The sequence below is a fragment of the Tasmannia lanceolata genome, unplaced genomic scaffold (genome assembly GCF_043159265.1).
Source record: "Tasmannia lanceolata isolate RefF3 unplaced genomic scaffold, GAP_Taslan_0.1 ptg000011l, whole genome shotgun sequence".
Taxonomy (NCBI): domain Eukaryota; kingdom Viridiplantae; phylum Streptophyta; class Magnoliopsida; order Canellales; family Winteraceae; genus Tasmannia; species Tasmannia lanceolata.
In genome coordinates, this window is record NW_027518688.1 from 22,031,731 (window position 1) to 22,055,695 (window position 23,965).

Below are 23,965 nucleotides of genomic sequence, written 5' to 3' on the forward strand. Positions count from 1 at the left end.
TGGATCCATGAGAAGAAGATCGTTGGAGTAGATTTCAGTTTTAGAGTAGGTACTTTTATTTCGGTTTGTTCAAGATATTTTACTTGAGAGATTTGTAATAAATGATTAGCCATGGTTATGTACTTAATTTTAAATAAATCATGTTTCCGCATTTATTTAGCAGCTCTGTATATTATGGATGATAAAATGAGATTGAGCCTTGTGTAGTTGTGGGGGCGACCCTGCGGGTATGCGGCAGCTGTCGCACAAACCTAGGTTCGAGGCGTGACAGAAGGAAAACCAATCAATTTGATTAGAGTCTTGTGAAATTATCTTTTGATTCAAGCAACAAATTGAAGGGAAATAATGGTGATAGTCTATCTCAACTTGTACTCAAGAATATTTGGGAGTCTCATATATCTGATAAATTGGACAAGACCTAATTTAGCGTAATATAAGTAGATTGAGTAGCTATATATACTAGCAAATTAAGACATGATCACTGAGAAGCTCTAATAAGAGTATTAAGATGTCTTAAACATACTAAGGATTTCGGTTTTCACTTTGGGAGTATCTTGCAATGTTGGAAGGATGTAATGATACCTATTTAAGTGAATATTGTTCACTCTTAGAGAGTTAGAGGTGCATTTGCATGTTGTAAGTCAACTAAATAAACATATAATACCTCCTTGTGATCAAGATTATTATCTGGTGGGCTAGGATTGTGTCTGCTATGGCCCACCATACACATCAAATAACTATGGGCTGTTGATCTCGTGGGCCATACCATAGCTAGCTCCGACATAAGATCCTAATCCTCTCACTCTCTCAATCAAAGACTTTTGGCTTTTATCTTTGGAAACCATAACCAAGCTTGATCAAGGGTTTAGAATCATCCAATGAGGGATGTATTTTCCATCAAGCTTGACCAAGGGTTCATAATCATCCGATGATGGATGCATTTTTTTTATCAAGGGTTCACAATCATCCTATGATGACTGTATTTTCCATGAAGCTTGATCAAGGGTTCAGATTCATCCGATGATGGATGTATTTTTTTTTCTATCAAGAGTGAGAACCATCCTATGATGAATGTATTTCCCAGCAATCATGATCAAGGGTTCAGAATCATCCGATCATGGATGTATTTTCCATCAAGCTTGATCAGGGGTTCAGAATCATCTGATGATGGATGAATCATCAGAATCATCCTATGATGAAGTATTTTTCATCAAGCTTGATCAAGGCTTCAGAATCATCCAACAAGGGATGCATTTTTCATCAAGCTTGATCAAGGGTTCAAAATCATCCAATGAGGGTGGAACCAACGGAAATATTTAGAACTTGTCATGGTCCATGGACAACAATATTCATCGACCTGATCACCGTACGTTTTTTCCGAGAAAAACATTTCTTGCAAACCAAACAGGGCAAAGGTTTCCCCCCCCCAGAAAAAAGGCCTGCATATGGTGCAACTGTTGTAGTACCCATTCTCTCGGAACGGTCGCCCAAAGCATCATTTCTCTATTTTACACACTCAACCAAAGAGAGGGTGAGTGGGAAAAAAAAATCCATATACTTGTCTGTAACTTTCCCCACTGTTTTTCTCATGTCTTCCTTCACACATCAGCTTTTCTCTATCTCTTCTTCTTCTTCTCCATTGTCTCTTCTTTTCTCGTCTTCTCCTTTTTTGTCTCCCCTCTATCTTTCCTTCCCAAAGAAGAAAATCAGATGCCATTTGAAACCTAGGGCTGCTCTCAATTCCAACAATAGGTCTTCGGGCGCGGACCCGAAACCCTCTAATGGCTCTCTGGTATTGTTCTTTCTCTAATTCATACCCATATAATTCTTTTATTTTGAATTGCTATGTAGTTTTTTTTTTTTCTCCCTTTGCAGATTTTTAATTTTGATGCAATTTGCTGTTGACAATGTGGCATGCCCACTACCTGTTTGTAATAATTTCAGTTCCAATTTCTTTTGAGAAGGCAAACACAATTGAAATCATACAGAGATTTTTAAATTTTTTTTGGTAATAGAGAGTTGGGTATTTTAATAGAGTTCCCAAGTGTACTAGGCATTACATCTTGAATTCTTAAACAAGGGTTGGAAACCTCCTTTTGGGTTTAAATTAACTAACTAATCAATGTGCGACTGACATATTCCTCTTGAAATGTAAGAGCTATTGAGCACTAATGAAACTAAATAAGGATTTAGACAATGTTTAGTTTGTTACTCAGTGCTCTCCTAGAGGAACATTTATTGGGAGTTCTTCAAAAAGATTTGATATAACCAGTTTCCAATCACTCCCTGGTTTTTAGTTGGATGAGTTGGAACATAGTTTTTAGTGTGTTCAAATTTGATAATGCATGGTTGGAGATGCCGGCGCTAAAAAAGGTCCAGGATTGTGGAAGAGTGGTGGAGAGAGAGACCCATCTAGCAACACGTTTTCATTTGCAGTCCAGGGTTCGCTGAGATTGGTACCATTATTAGGAATTTGTTGGGTGAGATTGCCAAGGACTTATCTGGTTTATTGGCATTGCAAACTCCTCTGTGGTGGAAGCTTTGGCTCTTTATACGTTCTTAATAGTCTTTGGTTTACCAAGGAACGTTCGTTTGGTCCAATTTGGATTGAGGTGGTATTTGTCCAATATTATTGGATGGTGTCAACATTAAGCCTCGGTACTTGGTGGTTAGCTGATTCTATTTTTTAGATTATTGATATCTATGCTGTCCTTACGCCTTCTCCCAAGTGTATCCTTTAGTATATAACTGAGATGGTAGATAGTCTTGCTGGTGAGGGAGTTGAAAGGGCTCATTTGGCAGCTGGGTACGGGCTTCCTTTCACCATAGTTTTTTTATTGGTTGTGATCTTCGTGGCAGGTTAGTGTTGCTCCACACTTATATCTTTTATTTGTTTCTTTCTCTGTTGTGCTGAGGCCATCTTGTCCCCTTCTTGGAATTTGTTCTTTCAATGAAATTTTCTTGTTATTTCTATAAAAAAGAAAAAAAAAGGGAAGAAAAGAGAAGGTGTTGAAGAGTGATCTATTTGGATGTATGGACGGCTTTCCTATTTGTATCTTAGATAATATTATAAATAAAAATAAAGTTATGTAGCAAGGATCCTTTGGTGGGATTGCCACAAAGAAAGAGGCAATAAGGAATCTAGACTCCATTGACGAAGAAACCAATAAGAAACTCTTAGCCTCCAAAGTCAGACTCCTCCTGAAGGATTTTTGACTAACCTCTTTCCCCTAAAATGTCGGATGCAACTGGATCCACATTCAGGAAGAGGAAGGCCGTCTCTTTTGATGTAGAAGATCTTAAATTCCTTAAGGAGTTGGAATATGACGATAAATTGGCGTCTGAGGAGTGTCCCACTCTGAGAGAAATCTCTATGGAGATTTGGAAGAGGCAGTGGAAACAGTTCAAGAAGGATGCTATGGAAAATAGGGAAGAGCTCAAGAAAGTCTCTGGGTCGACAGAACCGAAAGATGTATTTGTTCGGATCTATAAGCTTCCTTTTTTTTCCAGGAAGCTCTAGAAGCGGAGAGAAGGGCTCGTCGTCAGCGATGGGAAGAGGAAAAAGCAGCAGAGATAGAGAGGTTAGAGAAAGTGGTAGCGATCTCATTAGAGGCATCCCAAGATTCTTGGGACACCTTAGACAGGGAAGTAAGCATGGAGATTCAGGATCGGATGGGAATGGAGATCGAAGATAAAAGGAAAGTTTGGGGGCGGAAGAAAATGATGTTCTTCCTTCTGAGGAATTGGATGAGATGTTAGCTATAAGAGACGTGTTTGGGATAGGATTTGATGATGACCTAGAAGCTACAAAAAAATTGTTTTTGTCAATTGCGATAAGAGACCTGAAGGAAAGAAGGGAGACTTATACGGAACAGGAAGTGGGGAAGCAGGTTGAAGTTTTGGGGGCCGAGGGTATTAAACCCTAAAGGAAGTGCCATCCAGCCCCTGTAGACAACAGTTGGTGAGTTTTTCTAGTTCTTCAGAAGATGTTTAGAGAGTTTATAGGGTAGGAAAGAAAAGACGAAAACAAAAGAGAAAAAAGAACAAAAAGAGAGGAGGAAAATGGATCTTAGTGTTTTGAAGGTTGCAAGAAAAGGAAAATTGGTAGATAGTCTTTACTATGCATCACTATGCTACATTATATATGGCCGCTTGAGGCTGCAGATAAACGGAAGAAGAGAGTCAATCGTCAAGAAGTTGATTCCCTTGGGCTTGAGAGACCTTAGCGTCATTCGCTTAGGGTGTAATCCTTCCTTTTTCTTGTCCGCAGATGGTTGAGAAGAGTTTTTCAAAGTGTGCCTGGAGGCTGTTAGATGTGTAAGATTGGGGAAGTTCTTGGGAGAATGTTTATAGTTTTTGCGATTATCCAGGGTAGAATGTCATGATTACATAGCAAAGAGAATGAAATTTGTCTGTATTCAGAAGACTGCAACTTCCACAAGTTTTGGCTTGAGAGAATATGTTGGATACCTCATGCTTTTGTATTTGGATTTGGATTTGATTTTTGGATACAAAACAAAATACATCAATCATCCTCATGCTCATTATGAGAGATAGAGATGGAGAGAGGGAGGGACGTCTGGCTGCTGCTGCAGCAAGGTCGGGGAGCAGCTAGGGTGAAGGTAATAGCCACAAATATTGATTTCCAAATAATGTCTTGCAGGACAGATTTGATCATTTGAAAATCAGATTTTTTTCACTGTTGTAGCTGATTTGGAAATCTAAGGATCTAATCCAGTTCCAAATCTCAACTGCAAATGTGATAAATCCAAATCTAATTCTTGTGGGTATCCAAACATGGCCTTATTGAATGGAAAACATGAGAAGGAATTGCATGCAATGCTTTATGGATGGAAGTTGGTTGCTAGAGGTGAATAGTGTAGTTGAGGAAGACATCATGACTTTCTTTGGAAACCTCTACACTAAGAACAATGTTTGGAGACCCAATCTAGATGGTGTGAATTTCAAATCTCTTGAGATTGTGAATGCAAATTTCTTGAGAAGATGTTTTTAGGAAATTCAAATATCAATTTTTAGCATGAAAATTTATAAAGCTCCCAGTCCTCTCCTTCCACAACACCCATACAACCGCCAAGAATGAGGTTTTCTATACGATTTTACCTTTTTTCCTCCATGGGACCAGTTTCCAGGTCCAGACCTCTTGAAACTTAACTTTGATGGATCAGGTATGGGCAACGTAGTGCCTGCAGGTGTGGGCGGTGTTCTAAGAGATGAGTGAGGTTCCACTAAATGGACCTTCTCGGGACCAATTGGAATCATAGTTGTCAACCCGTGACTCGACTCGTGACTTGATTTCTTAATTTTATGACTCGTGACTCGTAAGAGTTTTTGAAAAGAGTAGAAATGTAGTTGAAAAAAATATCATTATATTTCAAAAGATGAAACATATAAAAAAAATATAACCCAATTGTACATAGATAAAGCACTAAGCCAAAAATATCCGTCTATCCATCCATCCATAATATACACTAAGCACGTAACTTTCCAAATGTCATTCACCTTTTCCAGAATTTTTTTTCCTGGAAAGTATTTTCCCCTACATAATGTTTTGATCTTTTGATGGGGTGGGGTGGAGCCCATATTCTATACCCAAGAATAGCATGGGTAGGGTCCACTATTTTACCCTTGGTCTGATGAGCCCATTACCTCTATCCAAACCCATGCATACACCGTATGACCAACTTTTTTTTTTGAATGGTTTGGACTAATTATTTTACACCTCATGCTATGATGGGTGGGGTCCAATATTTAATGACCATGCCTAGGATTGGTGGGGCCCACTGTCTCTACCCAAACCCATGCAGAAAGTGGGCCCCCACCATTTTACCCCTAATGTTATTGACAAGGTGGTGTCCACCGTCCCTAGCCAAACCTAGAAATTTGACTAGAGCCCGCCATATTACATCTCATGTTTTGATGGCGTGGAGCCCACCATTTTACTAGTAAATAAATACATGCTTGTAACTTACAAAGATAATTAAGTTTTAAGTTCCTACTTCCAAGTTTTCAACCATCAAAGCAAGAAAGCCCAGGCCCAACGATTTGATTCGACTCGTAAGAGTCATAGTTTTTTTACTCGACTCGGAGCGACTCGTAAGAGTCACCAGATGACTCGTAAACTCAAGAGTTGACTCGTACGACTCGTAAGAGTTTGACAACTATGATTGGAATTACCGATTCGAATGAAATGGAGGTAAGGGCGGCTCTACTGGGTATAAGGATAACAAACAGGTGAGATTTGAGCAACATGATAGTGGAGGGAGATTCCCTCAATGCCACCCTCGCTGCTCGTTGGGAGTCACCCTCATTCGTGGAGATTCTTCCACTTGTTTGACGAGATTTAGGACCAAGTAGTGGGGCTTCCCATATCTTTCCATCATTTGCGGGGATCCGCTAATAGTGACGCCGACAAATTAGACAGATGTGGAGTTGACAAATATTCACTGGAGATCTTTGATTTCCTCTCTCCTTGAGGTTTTTTATGTATTTAGGAGTTGGACTCGAAATTTTATAAAAAATAGGATAATACTAAAATCTCTTACTAAAATAAGAAGAGAGAAAAAAGGGGGTGGTTACGCATCACATTATTCCCTAAAGTAAAAAAGGATAAATATGAAGTTAAAGTGCTTCAATAAAATGGAAAGAAAAAAAAGGAGCCTACGACTAAGGGAAGAGAAAATCCCTAAATTTTAGGGAATAACCGCAAAGGAAGAAGCAAGTCACCCACGTTTCAAAAAGGGATGTTACTTAACTCCCCATCAAAGGGGAAGTTGTGATCGTGGAATCCCAGATAAGGGATGAGGTGGCACCCATAATGGCTTCAAAGTGAAGATCGTGAAATTTAAGATAAGGGGTGAGGTGGCAGTGGCCAACCACTCCAAGGAACCTCTATAAATAAGAGGGAAAATCCTTTGGGAAGGGAGCTGGATCCGATCGCATCTTTTAGAGGAAAGAAGTTACGCAAATGAAGAAAAAAAAAGAAGGAAGCGGAGAAAGAAAGGAAAGATTAAGATTTCCCAAAAACTAACAGTTCTTTTTCCATTTCAGTTATTTTTTCCATTTTCTTTGCTGACTACATCTAAAAAGGAGAGAAGTCCTTTTGAGTCTCCTCAAAATATGCCAGAAGACCTTTCTCTACCGGTTTACGGGAGAAAGATGAAAAGAAGACCTTTTTTCTACCGGTTTACAGGAGAAAGATGGCAGAAGACCTTTCTCTACCGGTTTACGAGGGAAAGATGAAAAGATGCCAGAAGACTTTTCTCTACCCGTGTACGGGGAGAAAGATGAAAAGAAGACCTTTTTCTACCGGTTTACAGGAGAAACATGCCAGAAGACCCTTCTCTACTTGTTTACAGGAGAGAGATGAAAAGAAGACCTTTCTCTACCGGTTTACAGGAGAAAGATGAAAATAAGACATTTCTCTACCGGTTTATGGGAGAAAGATGAAAAGATGCCAGAAGACCTTTCTCTTCCGGTGTATGGGAGAAAGATGCCAGAAGACTTTTCTCTTCCCGGATCCGAGAGAGAGATGAAAAGACCTTTCTCTGCTGGGATCCGGGAGAAAGATGAAATGACTCAAGAGAGTTCTTCGTTCAAAAGAGTCTAAATAAAATCATACTCAAAGGTTTCTCTCTTCCGAAAGAATCTTTTACAAAAGTGTATAAAACCAAAAATCACCAGAGTCAAATTCTCTCTCCAGGACCTTCTTTTTGGGACGATAATCAAAAGTTGTATTTAGATAGGGAACCTTTTGATGGATAATCAGAGGTATTTGACTATTTTCTTTCTTCAAGAAATGTAATTAACGGCCAATAAAACCGGAAGTGTACAATTCCTACCAACATTAATATAACCTCTTTTCACAAGAGGGAAATTTAACCCCAATTTATTTTATGCGTGTGATCTCTTTTTCATGCATGTGAAATTTGTTGCGAACATTAGGCTCTACATCCATTCATTAGCCGTTGTACCTTTGTTTTGAGCTTTTTTGACCACCTCGGTCGTGGGATTTCTTCCCTCCTTTTTCTATTACTAAAATCTCTTATCATTAAAAAAAAAGCCTTCAACCACTCGGAAAAAAAAAAAAAAAAAACAGCCTTCAACCCCTAAGTTGATTGATAAGTGCACTATAATTTTTGTAAGTGTATTGGAGATTAGCTACTAAATCAGAAGGTTCATTCGTGTAACAGACAAAGTGTATCATGTTTTGAGGCAAGGATTTGATCTATCTGAAAAAAAAAATAGTCTTTAGGCCATCAGGGGAGCATCCATCTTTCAGTGGTAGTAATTCTGATTTATGTCATGTAATGTTTCCATGATTACCTTAAAAAAATGAGAAGCCATTGGAGGCTACTGGAATATCTGTACGCGAGGGAGGGAGGGTCTTTTAGTGATGTCCTTGTGGGCCTACTTGTATTATGTTTGGCCTATGAGAATCTTTCACAAGTGAACGTGGTAGGTATTGTCTGTAGTATTACCAGCTATTCTTTCTTGTGTGTGGGTACGTTTTGCACGTCTTTATCTTTTACCGGCCTTATACATGATGTGTATCATACAGCATGCTTATCTAATTATTTTGGCCAGCAACTGCTACAAAAATAACAAGATCACCTTCCTACTAGCCTTGATACATATAGAACATTTAGTTTCGTAATTATACTTTCATTTCTGCTCCTCCTAATACTTGTTATCTGCTCATTATCAGATGGTGCACTTTGATTCCTATTTAGAGAGCGATCATGTGGAAACTTTACATTATTTTGCTGGTTGTAGGTTAGGTGAAAATATTCTTTATCCTTCACTTTAGTTCCTATTATATAAGCTCTCCTAATCTTGTCCAATTCAGCATCATGGTAGGGGTATCATATTTGAGAGAGAATGCCCACATGCATTACAAGTGTTATTGTAGATGCTGAAGGCCTTAGTATTCTTTTCAATGTTACCAGTCCAAGAGCAGGAGGGACGTTCTATTGGAGTATGTCAGAAATGTGCAGCCAGAGTTTATGGAATTGTTTGTGAAAAGGGCACCCCAGCAGGTCAGATACCATTGTTTGCTGTAGTCTTTTTCATTTAAGCATTGGATTAATTGTTAAATTTTATATAAGAAATCTATCCAAAATATATTTTAAGCTCAGAAATCATACTTAATTATAATACATTTGCAGGTAGAATCTTTGCTACTCAAGATTATGGTTTTAAATTTCGGCTGAAATCCGAAATAGGGACCGGAATGTGAAAATTTCAGGTTTCGGTTTGGATTTCGGCCAAACTTTGGTCATTTTGTTGGCCGAAATGATCAAAATTTGGAAAAAAAAATCCGGTTTCAGTAGGGACCGAAACCGAAATTTAAAACCATGCTCAAGATAGTATTTCATGGTTAAGGACAGGGACTCTATGCATAATTTTTTGTGGAACTAACACTTCTTTCATGGTTATTTCCTTCTGGAGATTGTTGAAGCAATGCGACAGACAGTGACGAATATGATTGGAACACTCCCTCCTCAATTTTTCGCAGTAACTATTACCACTGTAAGTTTATTACAGTGTTCTGGACTGTCAGATCTGTTTTCTCTATTCTTGTTAGTAACTTATAAAATCTAGTGTGGTTTTACATATGCATTAATTGAATAAAATTTACTCTTAGGAAATAATGGTTTTTTTTTTCTTCGAATGGTGAAATAATGGTTATTTCTTGTATGGGAATTAGTTTTTTTTAGTGAATACACTTGTTTTCAATACAGGTTGCTGAAAATCTTGCGCAGCTTATGTATAGCGTTCTGATGACTGGTTACATGTTCAAGAATGCACAATATCGTTTGGAACTGCAACAAAGTCTAGAGCAGGTTGCTCTTCCTGATGTACAAGAGGCCAAGGTACTTCACGTATCCTGTTTAAAAATTACTGCATTACTTTACGATGATGTGAAAAACGTGGTCCTGTAGCAGTTTCCAAATCTAATTTTTAAGGATGAAGACAATTGATTGACTTTTTTTTTTTTGAAAATTTTGATTTTGATTTTATTGGTGACGTATTTATTTCTTAATGGGTTCTGAGGACAAAATTCGGAGGATTCGGCTGCAGGTTGGTGAGATACTAGTTTGATGTCAGCTGACTTGCTTTTGTTTTATGAGGCTTTAATGAGTAATTTAAAAAATAGATAAAATTAGGAGGCTGCTGATGAAGTTTGTAACAATGAGTTGCTAGTCCCTGAAGCCCTACATAGAAGGACCCACTCAGGATATGTGTTGAATCCTAGCAATCCTTGTGGTCTGCATGTGTGTTGCTTATTTATCAATGTTTAAAATTTTTATGGTCAGTCATTGACTTGATTGATTCAAGTTGGTTTTGGCCCTAGCAGAGTCAATTAAAAAGTTTAAAGACTTGGCCCAGTTTACGAAAAACCGACTCTATTTGACTCACTCAATGTGCTGATTTAGTTGGCTCTCCCCAATGTTTAGAAATGCGGATGTGGGTCAAAATGCGGCCAAGAAAAATCCTTGTTGACTTGGGGCGGACGCGGCCAAGAACGCGGTTAACGCTACTGAGTGCTCGGTTGACGTGGTCATAACTCGGGAGAGTCAAAGGAGTTTTTATTGACTCTATAGGGCAAAACAAGGAATGCGGCCAAGGGAAAAGGGATTCTACTCGGGGGAGTCTACGATGATGTGAGGGAGTTTTAAACTATGGCTCTCCCAGGTCATTGGGCGTGTCAATGCCCAAGTCCGAGTTTCTAAACATTGTTATTTACACCACAATGGAGAAGATAGTTTGTATTTAGTGAGTGTTTAACAGAATAGGTAAATTTAGGAGCTTGCTTATGAAGTTTGTAACAATCAATTGCTCGTAGATGAAGCCCAATGCACTGGATCGACTCAGATATCTGTTGAATCCTTGTCGTCTCCATGTTTCTTGCTTACTGATGTTAAAAAACTTTTCAGGTTAGTCATTGACTGTGTTGATTCAACCTGGTATTGATCCCTAGCTGAGTCAATAAAAAGTCTAGAGAATCGACCAAGTTCACCCAAAAAAAAAAAAAAAACCTGATTCTACTTGGCTGACTCAATCATTGTCCTGGTTTAATTGACTCTCCTAGGTCACTGGGCAAGTCGGTGCCCGAGCCCTAGTTTGTAAACAATGTTATTTACACGACAGTGAACACGATATTATGGGCTATAGCTCCCTTTGGGATTTCCTGGGAATTGAGGTATAAAGAGGAATAGAACTTTTGAAGATAAGTCTTATTTGGAGCGAAAGCTTATTAGATGTGTCAACAATCTAATGATGAGACGTGCGCTAGGAAAAAAATGGGTTTCAGGGCCTACCCATCCAAGACCTTTTTATGTGGAAATTGATGCTTCCTAATTGGATCAAATTCGATTTCGACTGAAGTTCTATGGGAAACTCAGAGCCCGGGAACAGAGAGAGGGTCAGCAATGGGTTGCAACATCTCGAGGAATGACAAAGATAAAAAATTTAAGGCTTTATTTGCACCCCATAGTGATCCCTATCGTTCAAATGATGTTGAAATGTTGATTTACTTAGCCATCTCTGCATCATCATTAGTCAATGAGTGGGTGCCTCTTGGTCAATGAATGTTCTTTCAATACGCCTTTTTGGTTTTAGGCATGACACCTATGTCAGATTGTTGTATATGTAGAAAAAGTAAATGCTACTCAAATAAGACAAACTGATATGAAGCAAAACGCCTAAATTTATGCCTGTCAATACCGATTCCATTTTGTAGTTTCCCAAAACTTCCCAATTGATGCCCAAACTTTCCGAATATTGGTATCATTGCCTCACCGAATTTTTCCTGAGTCCAAATGGTTTTGAAAGTTCCTTTGGTGGGAGAGCAGAAGAGGCAGTTAAAATGCAAGTGTTGCTCTTGGGTGTTCCCTTCCCCACAACTAGTGCACCAGACATCCATTCAATTCATCATGTTTTCTGCTGATGTTCATAATTTATATTCATGTCTAGTTTATTTTTTAATATTTCATTATTCTTGTTATATGATATTTAAGGATCTTGTTCTTAACTCGATCACCTCAGCATGCATTTCATGGCACTAATCTCCAATGTTTGAAGAGTTGAATAATTTTATGTGTTTTTTTTTTTTTCTCTTTTTCCTTTTTTTTAATCTAAGAATAATATGATATATCTTCCATAATTGCTGTAGGATGTACCAGATTATGCCCCTGGCACTCAGAAAAATGTGACAGGCGAAGTTATCAGGTGGAATAATGCTTCTGGTCCTGAAAAAATGGATGCAGTAAAATATATCGAGTTGCTTGAAGCGGAAATTGAGGAACTTAATCGTCAAATGGGGAGGAGGTCTGCTAATGGACAAAATGAACTTTTGGATTATCTTAAATCCCTTGAACCACAAAATTTGAAGGTAATATGGATCTTTTAATCACTATTCAATTCTTTGATCCTTAAAATGTCGTTGGTGGTACAACCCACCTATACTTCTTTAAGACACCGGTTTCTTATATTTATTCTTATTTACTCTGCTTGTAGAATATGCGTGCTGCAGTGACTTCATAGCCTTTTATTTATATTATGTTTAGATGCGCTTAGCCACCTTTTCACATGATTAAGAGTGATGGCTGCATAATTAAAACTGTCCGCCAAAAATTATGGTTCTACCCTGCTAAAATTCATGTAATTAGCTTTGAGCTGTATGATTACAGGTCTCAGCCATAAAGTTCTGGGAGTGGTGTCTTGGACTTCTTTTATTTTTGTTTCCTTGTTTTAGAATACAAGAGAAATAATAAATATTAGAGCTTGAGAAATGAAGGAAAAAAGACTGAAAGAGAGAAGTTCAGAGAAGGGAGGGGAGAGGGGAAAGTCGTAAACAGTACCTCTTGAATGGTTCTATTATATTTTATTAGGACATTGAGAATTTTACGTTTGTACCACTCATAAGTGGAGTTTTTATATGGTGCATGACTGCATGCACATGTAGCCCAAAAAATACAGCAGGGCCTACATGAGAAATCATTCATTTTTTGGTCCCTGCGGTAGTTGGTTGTGCCTCAAAAGTGGGAGCCATTGGATCCTGGCCCTTCGATTTGTGGCCCCCATTTTTTTGGATGGTATAGTATAGAAAAAATTCAAAAATTGGAGGGCCAGGATCATCTTATGGTCCTCATTTTGGGGGCATGGCCTATCTACGGTGGTGACCAAAAAATGAATGATGTAGATCATCTGTTCATATGGTCCCCACTCTACTTTTTGTGCTGAATGGGCGTTCATGCACATGCACCATATAAAAATCCCTCATAAGTGAAAGTAACAGAAAATGACTAATCTACCTTTATATTATAAGCAATAAAGATAAAGTAATAGAAATAAACTTCAATACCTTCATTTCCTATCAAAATGTCATTGCCTTCTTCCCATGCCAGTTGAGTTTTATAGGATCTTCCAATTGCCGAATTGCCTCTTTTCAAATCAATAAGCAAAAAAAGTTTCCAATGGATATTGTATTGAGTATTTTGAATTATTTTCTGTTAAAATCTTAAAGGTATAAATGATTTATTATGTCTACTGAAATGTTAAAATCATTAGCCCCGTTATACTGTCATCCACTTATGATATTATGAAAATTATATTTAATAATAGAAACTTATAACTTAAGGGAATTGTTGGTCTAGAGAGTTGTCACTAATCTGTAGTTTTTTTCTATGTTTGAACCCATGGGCTCATTGTGTCCCTCTCAGTGAGTCTGTCATGGCTTTTTCATGAATAACTCTAGGCTCTGTTTCTCCCCCACATTTGCTTCCATGGTTTTTGTTTATTATTATTTTTTTGAATGGTAGTTTTTGTTTATAATTTCTTATTGTGTAAGTAATATATGTAGGAGCTCACCAGTAGTGCTGGAGAGGATGTTGTCCTGGCTATGAATACCTTTATTAAGCGCCTTCTGGCAGTTTCAGATCCTGCCCAAATGAAGGTTTGCAGTCTATCGTACTAGTTCTTTCTTCCTTTTTGTTCTTTCATTTGACTGCTTTTTCCTGCCAATAAAGGGAATGGCCTATGGAATGTGGTAATTTTGATTTTAAGATTTCAAAGTGAACCAACATTCCCAAATTCAAAGGCTATTTGTATATGTTTATAACGCTTATACTTTTTGGATGGTCTATGGAATGTGGTAATTTTGCTTTAAAGATTTCCAAATGAAGCAACATCTCCAAATTGAAAGGCTATTTACATGTATGCATCATGATTATCCTTTTTGGATTTTTATTCCTTAAAAATGTATAGATATGTTCAGATGCTGCATATTTACCTTCAATATTGTAATTGTTTGGGCTTAAAAATAAATGCATGTATCCGTCAGTTGAGTAGATGATTCCATGCAATTCTTTTGATCAGTTGAGTTAATATTCATTAAGAAACAGTCTCTGTGGAAGGTTCAAGTGCAGATTGTGAGAAAAATTTCCTAATAGTACACGTTGTACAGAAATTTCACAGTTAGCAAACTCTTTGTGACGCAATGCAGAAGCGGAAGATGCATATTTGAGGATTAGGAATCCAGCTTGCAAGATACGTTACCAAGTAGGACAACAAAATCAAGAAGATTAGACTAAAACTACTCCACTCTCATTCAAAACAATGTAAAAAGTAAAAACTCTTCATAGGCAAAGCCTAAAATCAAACATAATATAATAATCAACTACCTAAAAGCCAAGAACATGTTGCTTTTACAATGGAATCAATCCCACGAATTTAGACACCTAAATCCGTAAGGAAAGATCCCTGAAAAAACTAAAACAAAACATGGTAAACATAAAATCTGCAGTTGCTGTTCCACCGTCACCCTCCCTTGATTGAAGGTACAAGAATATCTCCAATAAATTAGAACAGTCTCTAAGAAAGGACTGATTAAATAAACTGAAATCTGATAAAGGTAAGATTGAAACAAACGACAGGGTGGACTGTTATAAATCTAGCAGTCTATATTGTGTATGTAATCAGTCTGAAACAAGGTAGAAAAGACTGGTGGTGAGGGTTTAGATGTGTGAAACAACCAGTTACTCCAAAAGCTTAAGCTGTTGGAGAAGGCGTTACTTAATCTTTTATAACACTCCCCCTCACGTGTGGCCCCTCTTTCTTTGGGTTGGCCTACACATGCTACATGTGGCCTCACTTTTGGGTTTGGCACTTTGGCCACTGCATGTGGATTTCGCTATCAAGGAGGTTTGTGTTAACTTACGAACTTCTCCAAAAGCTTAAGCTGTTGGAGAAAGGCAGTATTTATCTTTTATACTTTAAGACTCCCCCACACGTGTGGCTCACTTGGCAAACACGTGGCACATGTGGTCCCACTTTGGGCCAACCATCGCATTTGGATTTTTGCTATCCGAGAGGTTTAAACTCAAGACCTTTGGCTCTGATACCATGTTAACTTACCAACTTCTCCAAAAGCTTAAGCTGTTGGAGAAAGGCAGTATTTATCTTTTATACTTTAACAGTTTGAACCCAGGCATTTGCTCTGTTACCATGTGAAAACAACCAGTTACTCCAAAAACTTAAGCTGTTGGTGAAGGCATTACTTAATCTTTTATACTTTAACAAGATGATAAACAGTTTACATTTGTGAACTGTTAGATTTAATTACTGGCAATAGGTATTGGGTTGAAAGGGGTTTTAGGTCACAGGTATAACGTAGCCGATGTGTAAAGGGTGAAGGAGAGGACTGGTTGCTATGCTTAAAGGTCGAACAATTCAAGAAGGTGGAATGTTAGCATATAGTTTAGTAGCAGGTCTGTAAATAAGTTTGTGTTAATTTAGGAAGGTTCTTGGATAAATTTCTGGGTCTAAGTAATCATATTAGAGGTTCTTGATGGTTTCTTGATCCTGTACTGTTCCAAACTGGTAGTGAAGGGATCTGGGCTAGTGGCAGGCTGAACGGCAATAGTCCCGGGTAGATCAGCTTGAAAAATGGGCATTTAGAGGTCTGTTCTTCGATTTGTCAAGATCACAAATCCAATCCGGGTTTTAAATATGTTGAGAGGTTTATGGTGGGGTTTTAGGTTAATACAGGGCAGGAGCTAATGGGAAAGGTGTTTGGTAATTGGTATGCGTGAGGACTGATCGTAGGTAAAGGGGAAACAAAGGTTTAAGGTCTGGAAGGGTGGTCAATGAGCTGGTGGTTGATTGGTAATGGAGGTTGATGGGTGCAAGTTGCAGGTTTAGAAAGTAAAAAAAAATGGAAAGAGATATAGATGGAAGAGAGAAGAGAGAAAGGAAGGAAAAAAATAAGACTAACCTAGCATCACATTGGGGATCTCCTAGGCATCACGCCCGAGGATATCAGGCATCGAACCTTATTGGAAGATGGCATCATCCCAGCTCAAGCAACAATCTCATTCATCTCCATTGCAATAAGAGCCAAAGGTGATACATATATAGGCTTGTAATTCACCATTCAAAAAAAAAAAAAAAAAGTATATGTCGGGTTGTAATTCCAATTGCACGTTATGGTTGTTTTTCTGTGTCAGTCAGGTTGATGGGTTTGGGTGCAATTCATTCAAATTTCCTTATTGGAGACTTGCTTGCTAAAGTTAAATGTGAAAATTGGCATAAGCTTACTGTTGCCAAACTTCCACTAGCAAGGAAAGCACATCAACTTGAAGGTGAGTGGGGTATTCTCATGATTGAGTGGCGACCTTATATGCATGCTTTTAAGCAATCTGTAGTGATGGGTTTGGGTGCTATTCCTACAAATTTCCTTATTGGAGACTTGCTTGCTAAAGTTAAATGTGAAAATTGGCATAAGCTTACTGTTGCCAAACTTCCACTAGCAAGGAAAGCTCGTCAACTTGAAGTTGAGTGGGGTATTCTCATGATTGAGTGGCGCCCTTATATGCATGCTTTTAAGCAACCTGTAGTGGAGGGGACTCGGGCGAAAAGGATTTTCCTGCACGTGTGGAGATTAGTGGAGATCATTGATTAAATATCTGAAATCTGCAATCTTAATATTATTTACTTTTCTCGTACCCTTTGGAATCACAGTTTTAAATTTTCACTGAAATCGACATGTAACGATTGAAATGTTTCCGTTTTCATTCCCACTAAAACGCATAGCCAAACCGACATGCATAGCGAAACCAAAATCATAAGTATATTAGTGGTATATTATCCCAAAATGTGTTACATGAATTGCACGTGAAATGTGGTGAATTACGTGTGAAATATGGCATGTCCTCAAATCCCTAGATTTTTGCTTACACAATGTTTTTCTGGGAGTATATTTGTTCTTATTCTAGTACTTTTTGAAGTTTCATCTTAAGAGTTCCTTTTCGTTTTGGATTTTGAGAAATTTGAGTCCAAAATATATTAGGGAAGTGATAAATCCGCCCCTTTTGATTACTTGGGACACCCAGCAGCAGTGTACTTGGTAATCAGCCCCATTGAATCCTTCTTAAGTGAAGTCATCAGCCCCTCTGCTGTCATTGATACACTGCTGCTGGGTGTCCCAAGTAATCAAAAGGGGCGGATTTATCACTTCCCAATATATTATTGGACTCGAAATGCATTTAATTTGGACTCCAATACTCAACTCAACTCAACTAAGCCTTTGTCCCAAACTAGTTGGGGACAAAGGCTTAGTTGGAGTCCAATACTCAGATCAAAATGAATTCTCAAAATCCAAGATAAAAAAAGGGCCTAAATGTTTAGAATTTTTATATGGTTCCGTACGTTCTGTAATTTTATAGTATTTAAACCGAAATTTCCTTCTAAAACTGATATGTTTCTACTTCCGTCACAACAGAAACGCATACCAAAATTGAATGTGAAACCTTGTCCGTAGTGTGAATGAGATTGCTGATATGCTTGCTAAGGCAGGTGTGAGAAGAGACTCCTTGTATGCGGGGCAATCTGTCCCCACTGTAAATTATTGTTCTTCCTGTTTTAATGAAGTTTCTCCTCAGTGCTAGAATGTTTTACCAGAATTCAACCATCTTATTCATATCTAGAAATATGTAGTTGAATGGCACTCCTGAAAACGCATCTTACATTTTCAACCTGAAAAGGGGGCACAGGACATTGCTTTAAACAACTACTTGGTATTATTTTTCTATAAATGCTAAAATAAATCTAATTAGCATAAGAGGTATTGAATCATAATACAATATTTCTAGTTGCATCTGAGCAAGTCTGTTTCACGAGGGTTGCAACTTGGGTCGGGTGGGGTTGAAATTTTGTGAAAAAATGAATTGGAATCAACCCGAACCTGACCTGATTTTATGGTAAAAGCTCAACCCAAATTCGCAAAAACCGACCCAAGTTGCACCCTTAATCAATGTGATATATGTGTGCTTGAAACCAATTTATATTGAATGGCATACTCAATTCATTCATATAGTTGCATTAATATTCTAAATGGGGTGTCACTTTTACTTTTGAATCCAGTATCCTAGAAGCTTAAGATTATAAACTTCTTAGTTTCTGCATTTTTCCGCCGCCACCACTCCAACTTTTTGTAACTGAGTTCTTATTTGCAGACAACAGCGACGGAAACAAGTGCAACTGAACTAGCCAAGTTGCTGTACTGGCTTATGGTGGTTGGCTACAGCATCCGTAATATTGAAGTGCGTTTTGACATGGAGAGAGTTCTCGGTACCCCTCCGAAGCCCGCCGAGTTACCACCAGGAGAGAACATCTAGGCAAAGCATCAAGTGCCCACAAAAAAAAAACAATTGAAAATTGCAAGAATTGGGTTTATATAAACTACCTACAGCAACAAGGTAATCTTCTGACAAATTGATGTATGTAGTATATACTGCCATTTTTTGAGTAGCCAAACCCTTATTCCTGGCATGTAGAATGCAATTGCAGAAAGGAATTTGGCTTTTTATACTATCTAGTTGGCTACTTATAGAAAGGAAATCATGTAATTCAACAAATGAAATCATTTTATTCAATCCAAAATTTAGAGTAACTGGAAGATTGCAATTGAGTTTCTGGCATTGGATGCAATGCATTCTTATGTTGATTTACCCATCTTACTATTTTTCACAGAGGCCTTTGTGGTTGATCTCATGTAATTTTTGTGAGTTTCTCTTGCATGGAGGGGGATTTTGTGATTTTCTCTTGCACCTTGGTTGATCTCATGCAATTTTTTTTTTTTACCAACACAGTAATCGCTTCCTCCATTGATGTACTCACACGTGTAAATTTAATTTTCGAATAAAGACATAGCAATTTATGGAGGCCTAACACAACCCACGCATGCTGGCCGGACGGCCAGTGCTGTATCAGAGAAAAGTCAGAACACCGAACTGTGCTCTGTTGGCCGTCGGAATATACATCTAAAATCAAATGTAGATATTTGATCCGAATTCTGGTGGTAATAAAATTCGACCGTTTTGTGGTAGTCATTGTAATAGGCGTATTTCCTACTCTTTTGACACTATTAGGGGGTGGCCCAGTGAAGAATGGGAGTGAATATATCACCTCCCTTTGCAATTTCATGGAATATTAGTGGGGCTACTTGTGAGAGATGGGCAGAGATGGAGAGACTTGAAGAGGATGGGAGTGAGGGGAGCACAAAAGGCTACTGAAAAACACTGTAAAATATAAATCAAATTTGTAGTGGATTTTCTTTCACTATTTTAGGGATGTCTCATTCTCTCTATGGTCTCTCCCTATTTACAAACAATAAAAATAGGGAATCTATACATACCTTGCTTGCTTCTCATATTGAGGCTCTGCATGGGAATAACAAGTCAGGGTTTGTTTTATCTTTGCATAGGTTTGATATCATTCGCCCACGTCCATATATTATACAAGCAGGCAAGCCATAGGCAATCCCCTTCGCTCTTTTTAAGATAACATTATCCAAGCAAGATAGCCAATCTTAAGAACAACTTATCCAAAGATGGAGCATCTCTTTAAAAGGTTTCTCATAGTATCATTCTCCTTTACAAAGAAAAAGAAAAAAGCTTCTTACGAGGAAAGGTAGTGTAAACTCAAATAAATTTGTGAGAAGAAACCCTCTTCATTCAAGCCCATTTTCTCCGTTTGAATACTTCCAAAGTAGTCTTAACCCACTCTTTTCAACACCTTTTGAGTTGCCTAAGACCCCAAAAATTCAAGCATTCCTCTTATACATTGGACAAAATTCTAGCATTCTTCTTATACATTGGACTTTTTGACATATAACAAATCCACCGAGCCTTCCTCTTCCCTTCCCCTCCCCTTCACTCTTCGAAAAATCCTAAATACATCCCCATGCCCAGTTCTCTCTACTCTCAGGTACATATAAATGTAAGCACCACCCGCATTTTAACAATCAGACTCCAGAGGGAGAGAGAGAGAGATGAAAGGTGTTTCGATTTGTGCCGTTTCGATCCTCATCGTTCTCCTTGCGGGGTCCGCGTCATCAATGGATATTGGCTTCAAGTGCAGCTCCGTCTCCACGTGTCAAGCGATGATTGGCTACATGCCAATTAACGCGACGAGTGTTTCCCACGTACAAACTCTCTTTGGCGTCCGGAACATTGTAGCGCGAACTCGCTTCCTGTCTCGACCCGGCCGACTCACGCCATCCCGGCCGGGTCACCATTCCGAGTCCCATTCTTGTCGCTGCAGTAATGGGACTGGGATCTCGGACCGGAGGCTGGTCTACACGGTGAAGAAAGACGACACGTTGGATGGAATTGCGAGGGGAATCTTCAGTGGGTTCGTGACTTATCAGGAGATCGCGACCGTTAATAACATATCGGACCCGAACGTGATATCGGTGGGCCAGGAGTTGTCGGTCCCGCTGCCTTGTAGTTGTGATCCTGTGGATGGAATCCGGGTCGTTCATTATGCGCACAAGGTGGCTAAAGGAAGCACGTTGGATCTGATTGCGAATGAGTTCGGGACCACACGAGAGACGCTGATCACCCTTAATGGAATCTCGCTTCTGGCTGACCAAATTCTCGACGTTCCTCTCACAGGTTCTCGTTCTCTCTCTCTCTCTCTCTCTCTCTCTCTCTCTCTCTCTCTCTCAACAGAATGAGAAAACTTTCATCTATTTCTCTCTATCTATTTCTCGTTAGAACACCGTCTTTCTTTCCACGTAAAAAAATACCCTTTGGGCACGTGAATTTTTTTTCATGATAAGTCGGTGTCTCCAAGTGGATGAAGGGATAAAAAGCCTAGTTTGGGTTGGAATAGAAAATGTATAGAGTGAGGGCCTCATTCTTCGGGTCGATTTGAGGAGGTTAAAATGGATGGGTATAACCTTAACAAATCTGTCTATTTTTTGCCTCCACAAATCGAAGAGTTAGGATGAACCTATGTAGCGGATTTTTTGGGCACACCCTATCTATGTGAGGCCCATCAAATGAATGCTTTGGATCACCGAAACAATGTGGCCCTCACTGTATTTTAAGCCCACGGAGTAACTCTTTTCTCATATAATTTAATTGTTAATTAATTGTTAGGAAACATGTAATTTAATTGTTTAGTTTCTATTAAAATGCAATGAAATCTCAACAGATACCTTCTTTGGTAAAAATTCAGGATCATCTTCTCTCTGTCTCTTTAGAGAAGAAGATCATGAATTTGCAGTATTCACAAAAGTCCATTCTTTTATTTGAAACCTTAAATGAAATGTACAGGACAGTTGGATAACTACTAGTTATTTTGCATGCTTAAAATTTAAAATCAAATTAGCTTTTTCTAAGGCAATAATAAATAGCAAGTGATCGTTAAGATGTTAAATAATTAAAAACTATATGGTTGCATATATGAGAGAGTCCCTATTAGAAGAGATGCCACAGCTTAAGTTTGAAGTGTTCTAATTTCAAAAGAAAAATAAAAATTACAACAACTTTCACAAAATGACAAGTTACTGGTTTTTAGACATGAGAACTTAACACCAAGTGATACATATCATTAGGAAAATATTAAAAAAACTTTCCTGAGATGATACATATCTTAGGAACTTAATCTTCCTAGTTAGTTTTTTAATATTTTCACAGTGATACATACCTTAGTAAAAACCTTCCTAAGATGTTTTTTTTAATATTTTCCTAGTGACATATCTTAGGAAAAACCTTTCTAGTTGAAATGTTTTTTTCAATAGTTTTTTAGCATAGTTACCGGAAACTTTCTAGTTGGATGGGCTTGCTTCCCCGGAAATTTCATTTGGAATCTTAGGCTCACCAAACTTATGGTGAGCTTAAGCTCACCAAACTTATGGTGAGCTTAAGCGCCCCAATCACATGGGTCCCACATTTTCTGCGGTGATCCAAACCATTCATTTGCAAGGCCTTATCACAGATAGGGTGTGTACCAAAAATCAGCTTCATAGGATCATCCTAACCCCTCCATTTATGGAGGACAAAAATGGGCAGATTTGTGAACAAATAATGTCTGTCCATTTTGACCTCCACAAATGGATGGGTTAGGATTATCCTATGGAGCTGATTTTTTGTACATACCCCATCTATGTAAGGGTCTTTCAAATGAATGCTTTGGATCATCCTAACAAAGTAGGCCCCAATGTGATTAGGCACTTAAGCTCACCATAAGTTTGGTGAACTTAAGCTCACCAACACTTTCCTCATATATATATATATATATATATATATATATATATATATATATATATATATATATATATATATATAGTTTTAAATCTCCCCCGAATCGACTCCCTTTACCTCAGTCATGTTCTTGCCTAAGTCCGCATTTTACCCTACAAAGTCAACCAAAACTCCTTTGACTATCTCAAGTTATGACCGCATTAACTGAGTACTCAGCCGTATCAACTGATTACTTGACCGCGCCGTGCCAAGTCGACAACCGCGCGCATTTTTGAAACACTGATATATATGCTAATTAATGTGTTTTTCTGTGATGAAAAACAGTGAATGTTCACTACAAGAAAAAGGACATTTAGCGACGTTCACGAGCATCGGTAAAACGTCGTAAAAACATCGGTGAATGTAACACCGACGGTTTGTCATAGCGTCGGTAATGCTACCATGACTAAACCCTTTTACCGACGGTTCTAATAAACCATCGATGTATGATGTTATACCGACGGTTTTAAACGTCGGTAAAAAAGGGGTGAAAGAGCTGGAAAAAGGACATTCACCGATGGTTGTTAACAACGTCGGTAAAGGTTTGTTTACACCGACGGCCATGAGCGTCGGTAAATGAGACTAAAAATTAGGACTTTCTCTTTAAACTATACCGACGTTCACTGGAACCGTCGGTGTAGATGACGTACACCGGCGTTCTGGACCGTTGGTAAAAGATGTAGAGGCGTTTTCTTTTTATTATTCACCGACGGTTTTATGACCGCCGGTGATTAGCATTTTTTATTTTTTTTGGAAATAAAGCAGCACAATGAATATGAACCTGTATAAAACCTGTACCACCATAAGAAAGTAACATATATATACACATATTGGCATCCAAACGATAGAAAAAAAAAAGCATCCAAAGTCATCAAACCACCATTTCCATTTAAATTAAACCCAAGAAGGTCCTCCAAACAGAAATCATCAAACCAACTATCTCCATCTCCATCCAAAATCAACCCATATACCAACAACTTCTTCCTCAGTGTGACATCCAACAGTACTAAAAAAAGACTATTTAAAGGACATTAAATGACACTATAATGGCATCCATCGTTTCAAATACAATGACAAGAAACAAAATTATATAAAAGGTTCCATCCCTTCCTCTAAAAATCCATAGATCGACGATAAAAGGCCATACCATAGGATGATCCACAATGTAAATAGGTTGTGCCCAAATAATCATTTCCATATGATGATCCCAACCCTTTGATCTCTAGAGGTTTCCATAATATGCAATTCATCTATAGATCTGAGTGCTAGGATCATCCTATGGAAATGATTTTTTTGGGCACAACCTATTTATGTTGTGGCCCATCAAATGGACGGTTTGGATCATCCTACGG

General features: G+C 38.3%; 2 protein-coding genes across 3 annotated transcripts; both read left to right on the plus strand.

The window, feature by feature from the left end:
- The first annotated feature begins 1,455 nt into the window (after positions 1-1,455).
- On the plus strand, positions 1,456-19,029 carry LOC143886642 (uncharacterized). 2 transcript variants are annotated; one of them, XM_077390691.1, is made up of 8 exons: positions 1,683-1,792; positions 8,726-8,798; positions 8,967-9,056; positions 9,469-9,549; positions 9,762-9,893; positions 12,197-12,415; positions 13,886-13,978; positions 18,537-19,029. In XM_077390691.1, exons 3-8 carry the CDS (start codon positions 9,024-9,026, stop codon positions 18,696-18,698), a joined length of 720 nt encoding a protein of 239 aa, XP_077246806.1. In that variant the 5' UTR covers positions 1,683-1,792; positions 8,726-8,798; positions 8,967-9,023; the 3' UTR covers positions 18,699-19,029. The 2 variants fall into 2 exon arrangements, with proteins under 2 accessions (XP_077246805.1, XP_077246806.1); XM_077390690.1 differs by lacking the exon at positions 8,726-8,798 and having other exon boundaries at positions 1,456-1,792.
- A 1,390-nt stretch (positions 19,030-20,419) lies between these two features.
- LOC143886043 (lysM domain-containing GPI-anchored protein 2-like) lies at positions 20,420-21,478 on the plus strand. The gene is given in 4 exon segments (XM_077390036.1): positions 20,420-20,534; positions 20,537-20,612; positions 20,614-20,978; positions 21,468-21,478. Coding segments are annotated over 4 exon segments (567 nt in total).
- The last annotated feature ends 2,487 nt before the right edge of the window (positions 21,479-23,965 follow it).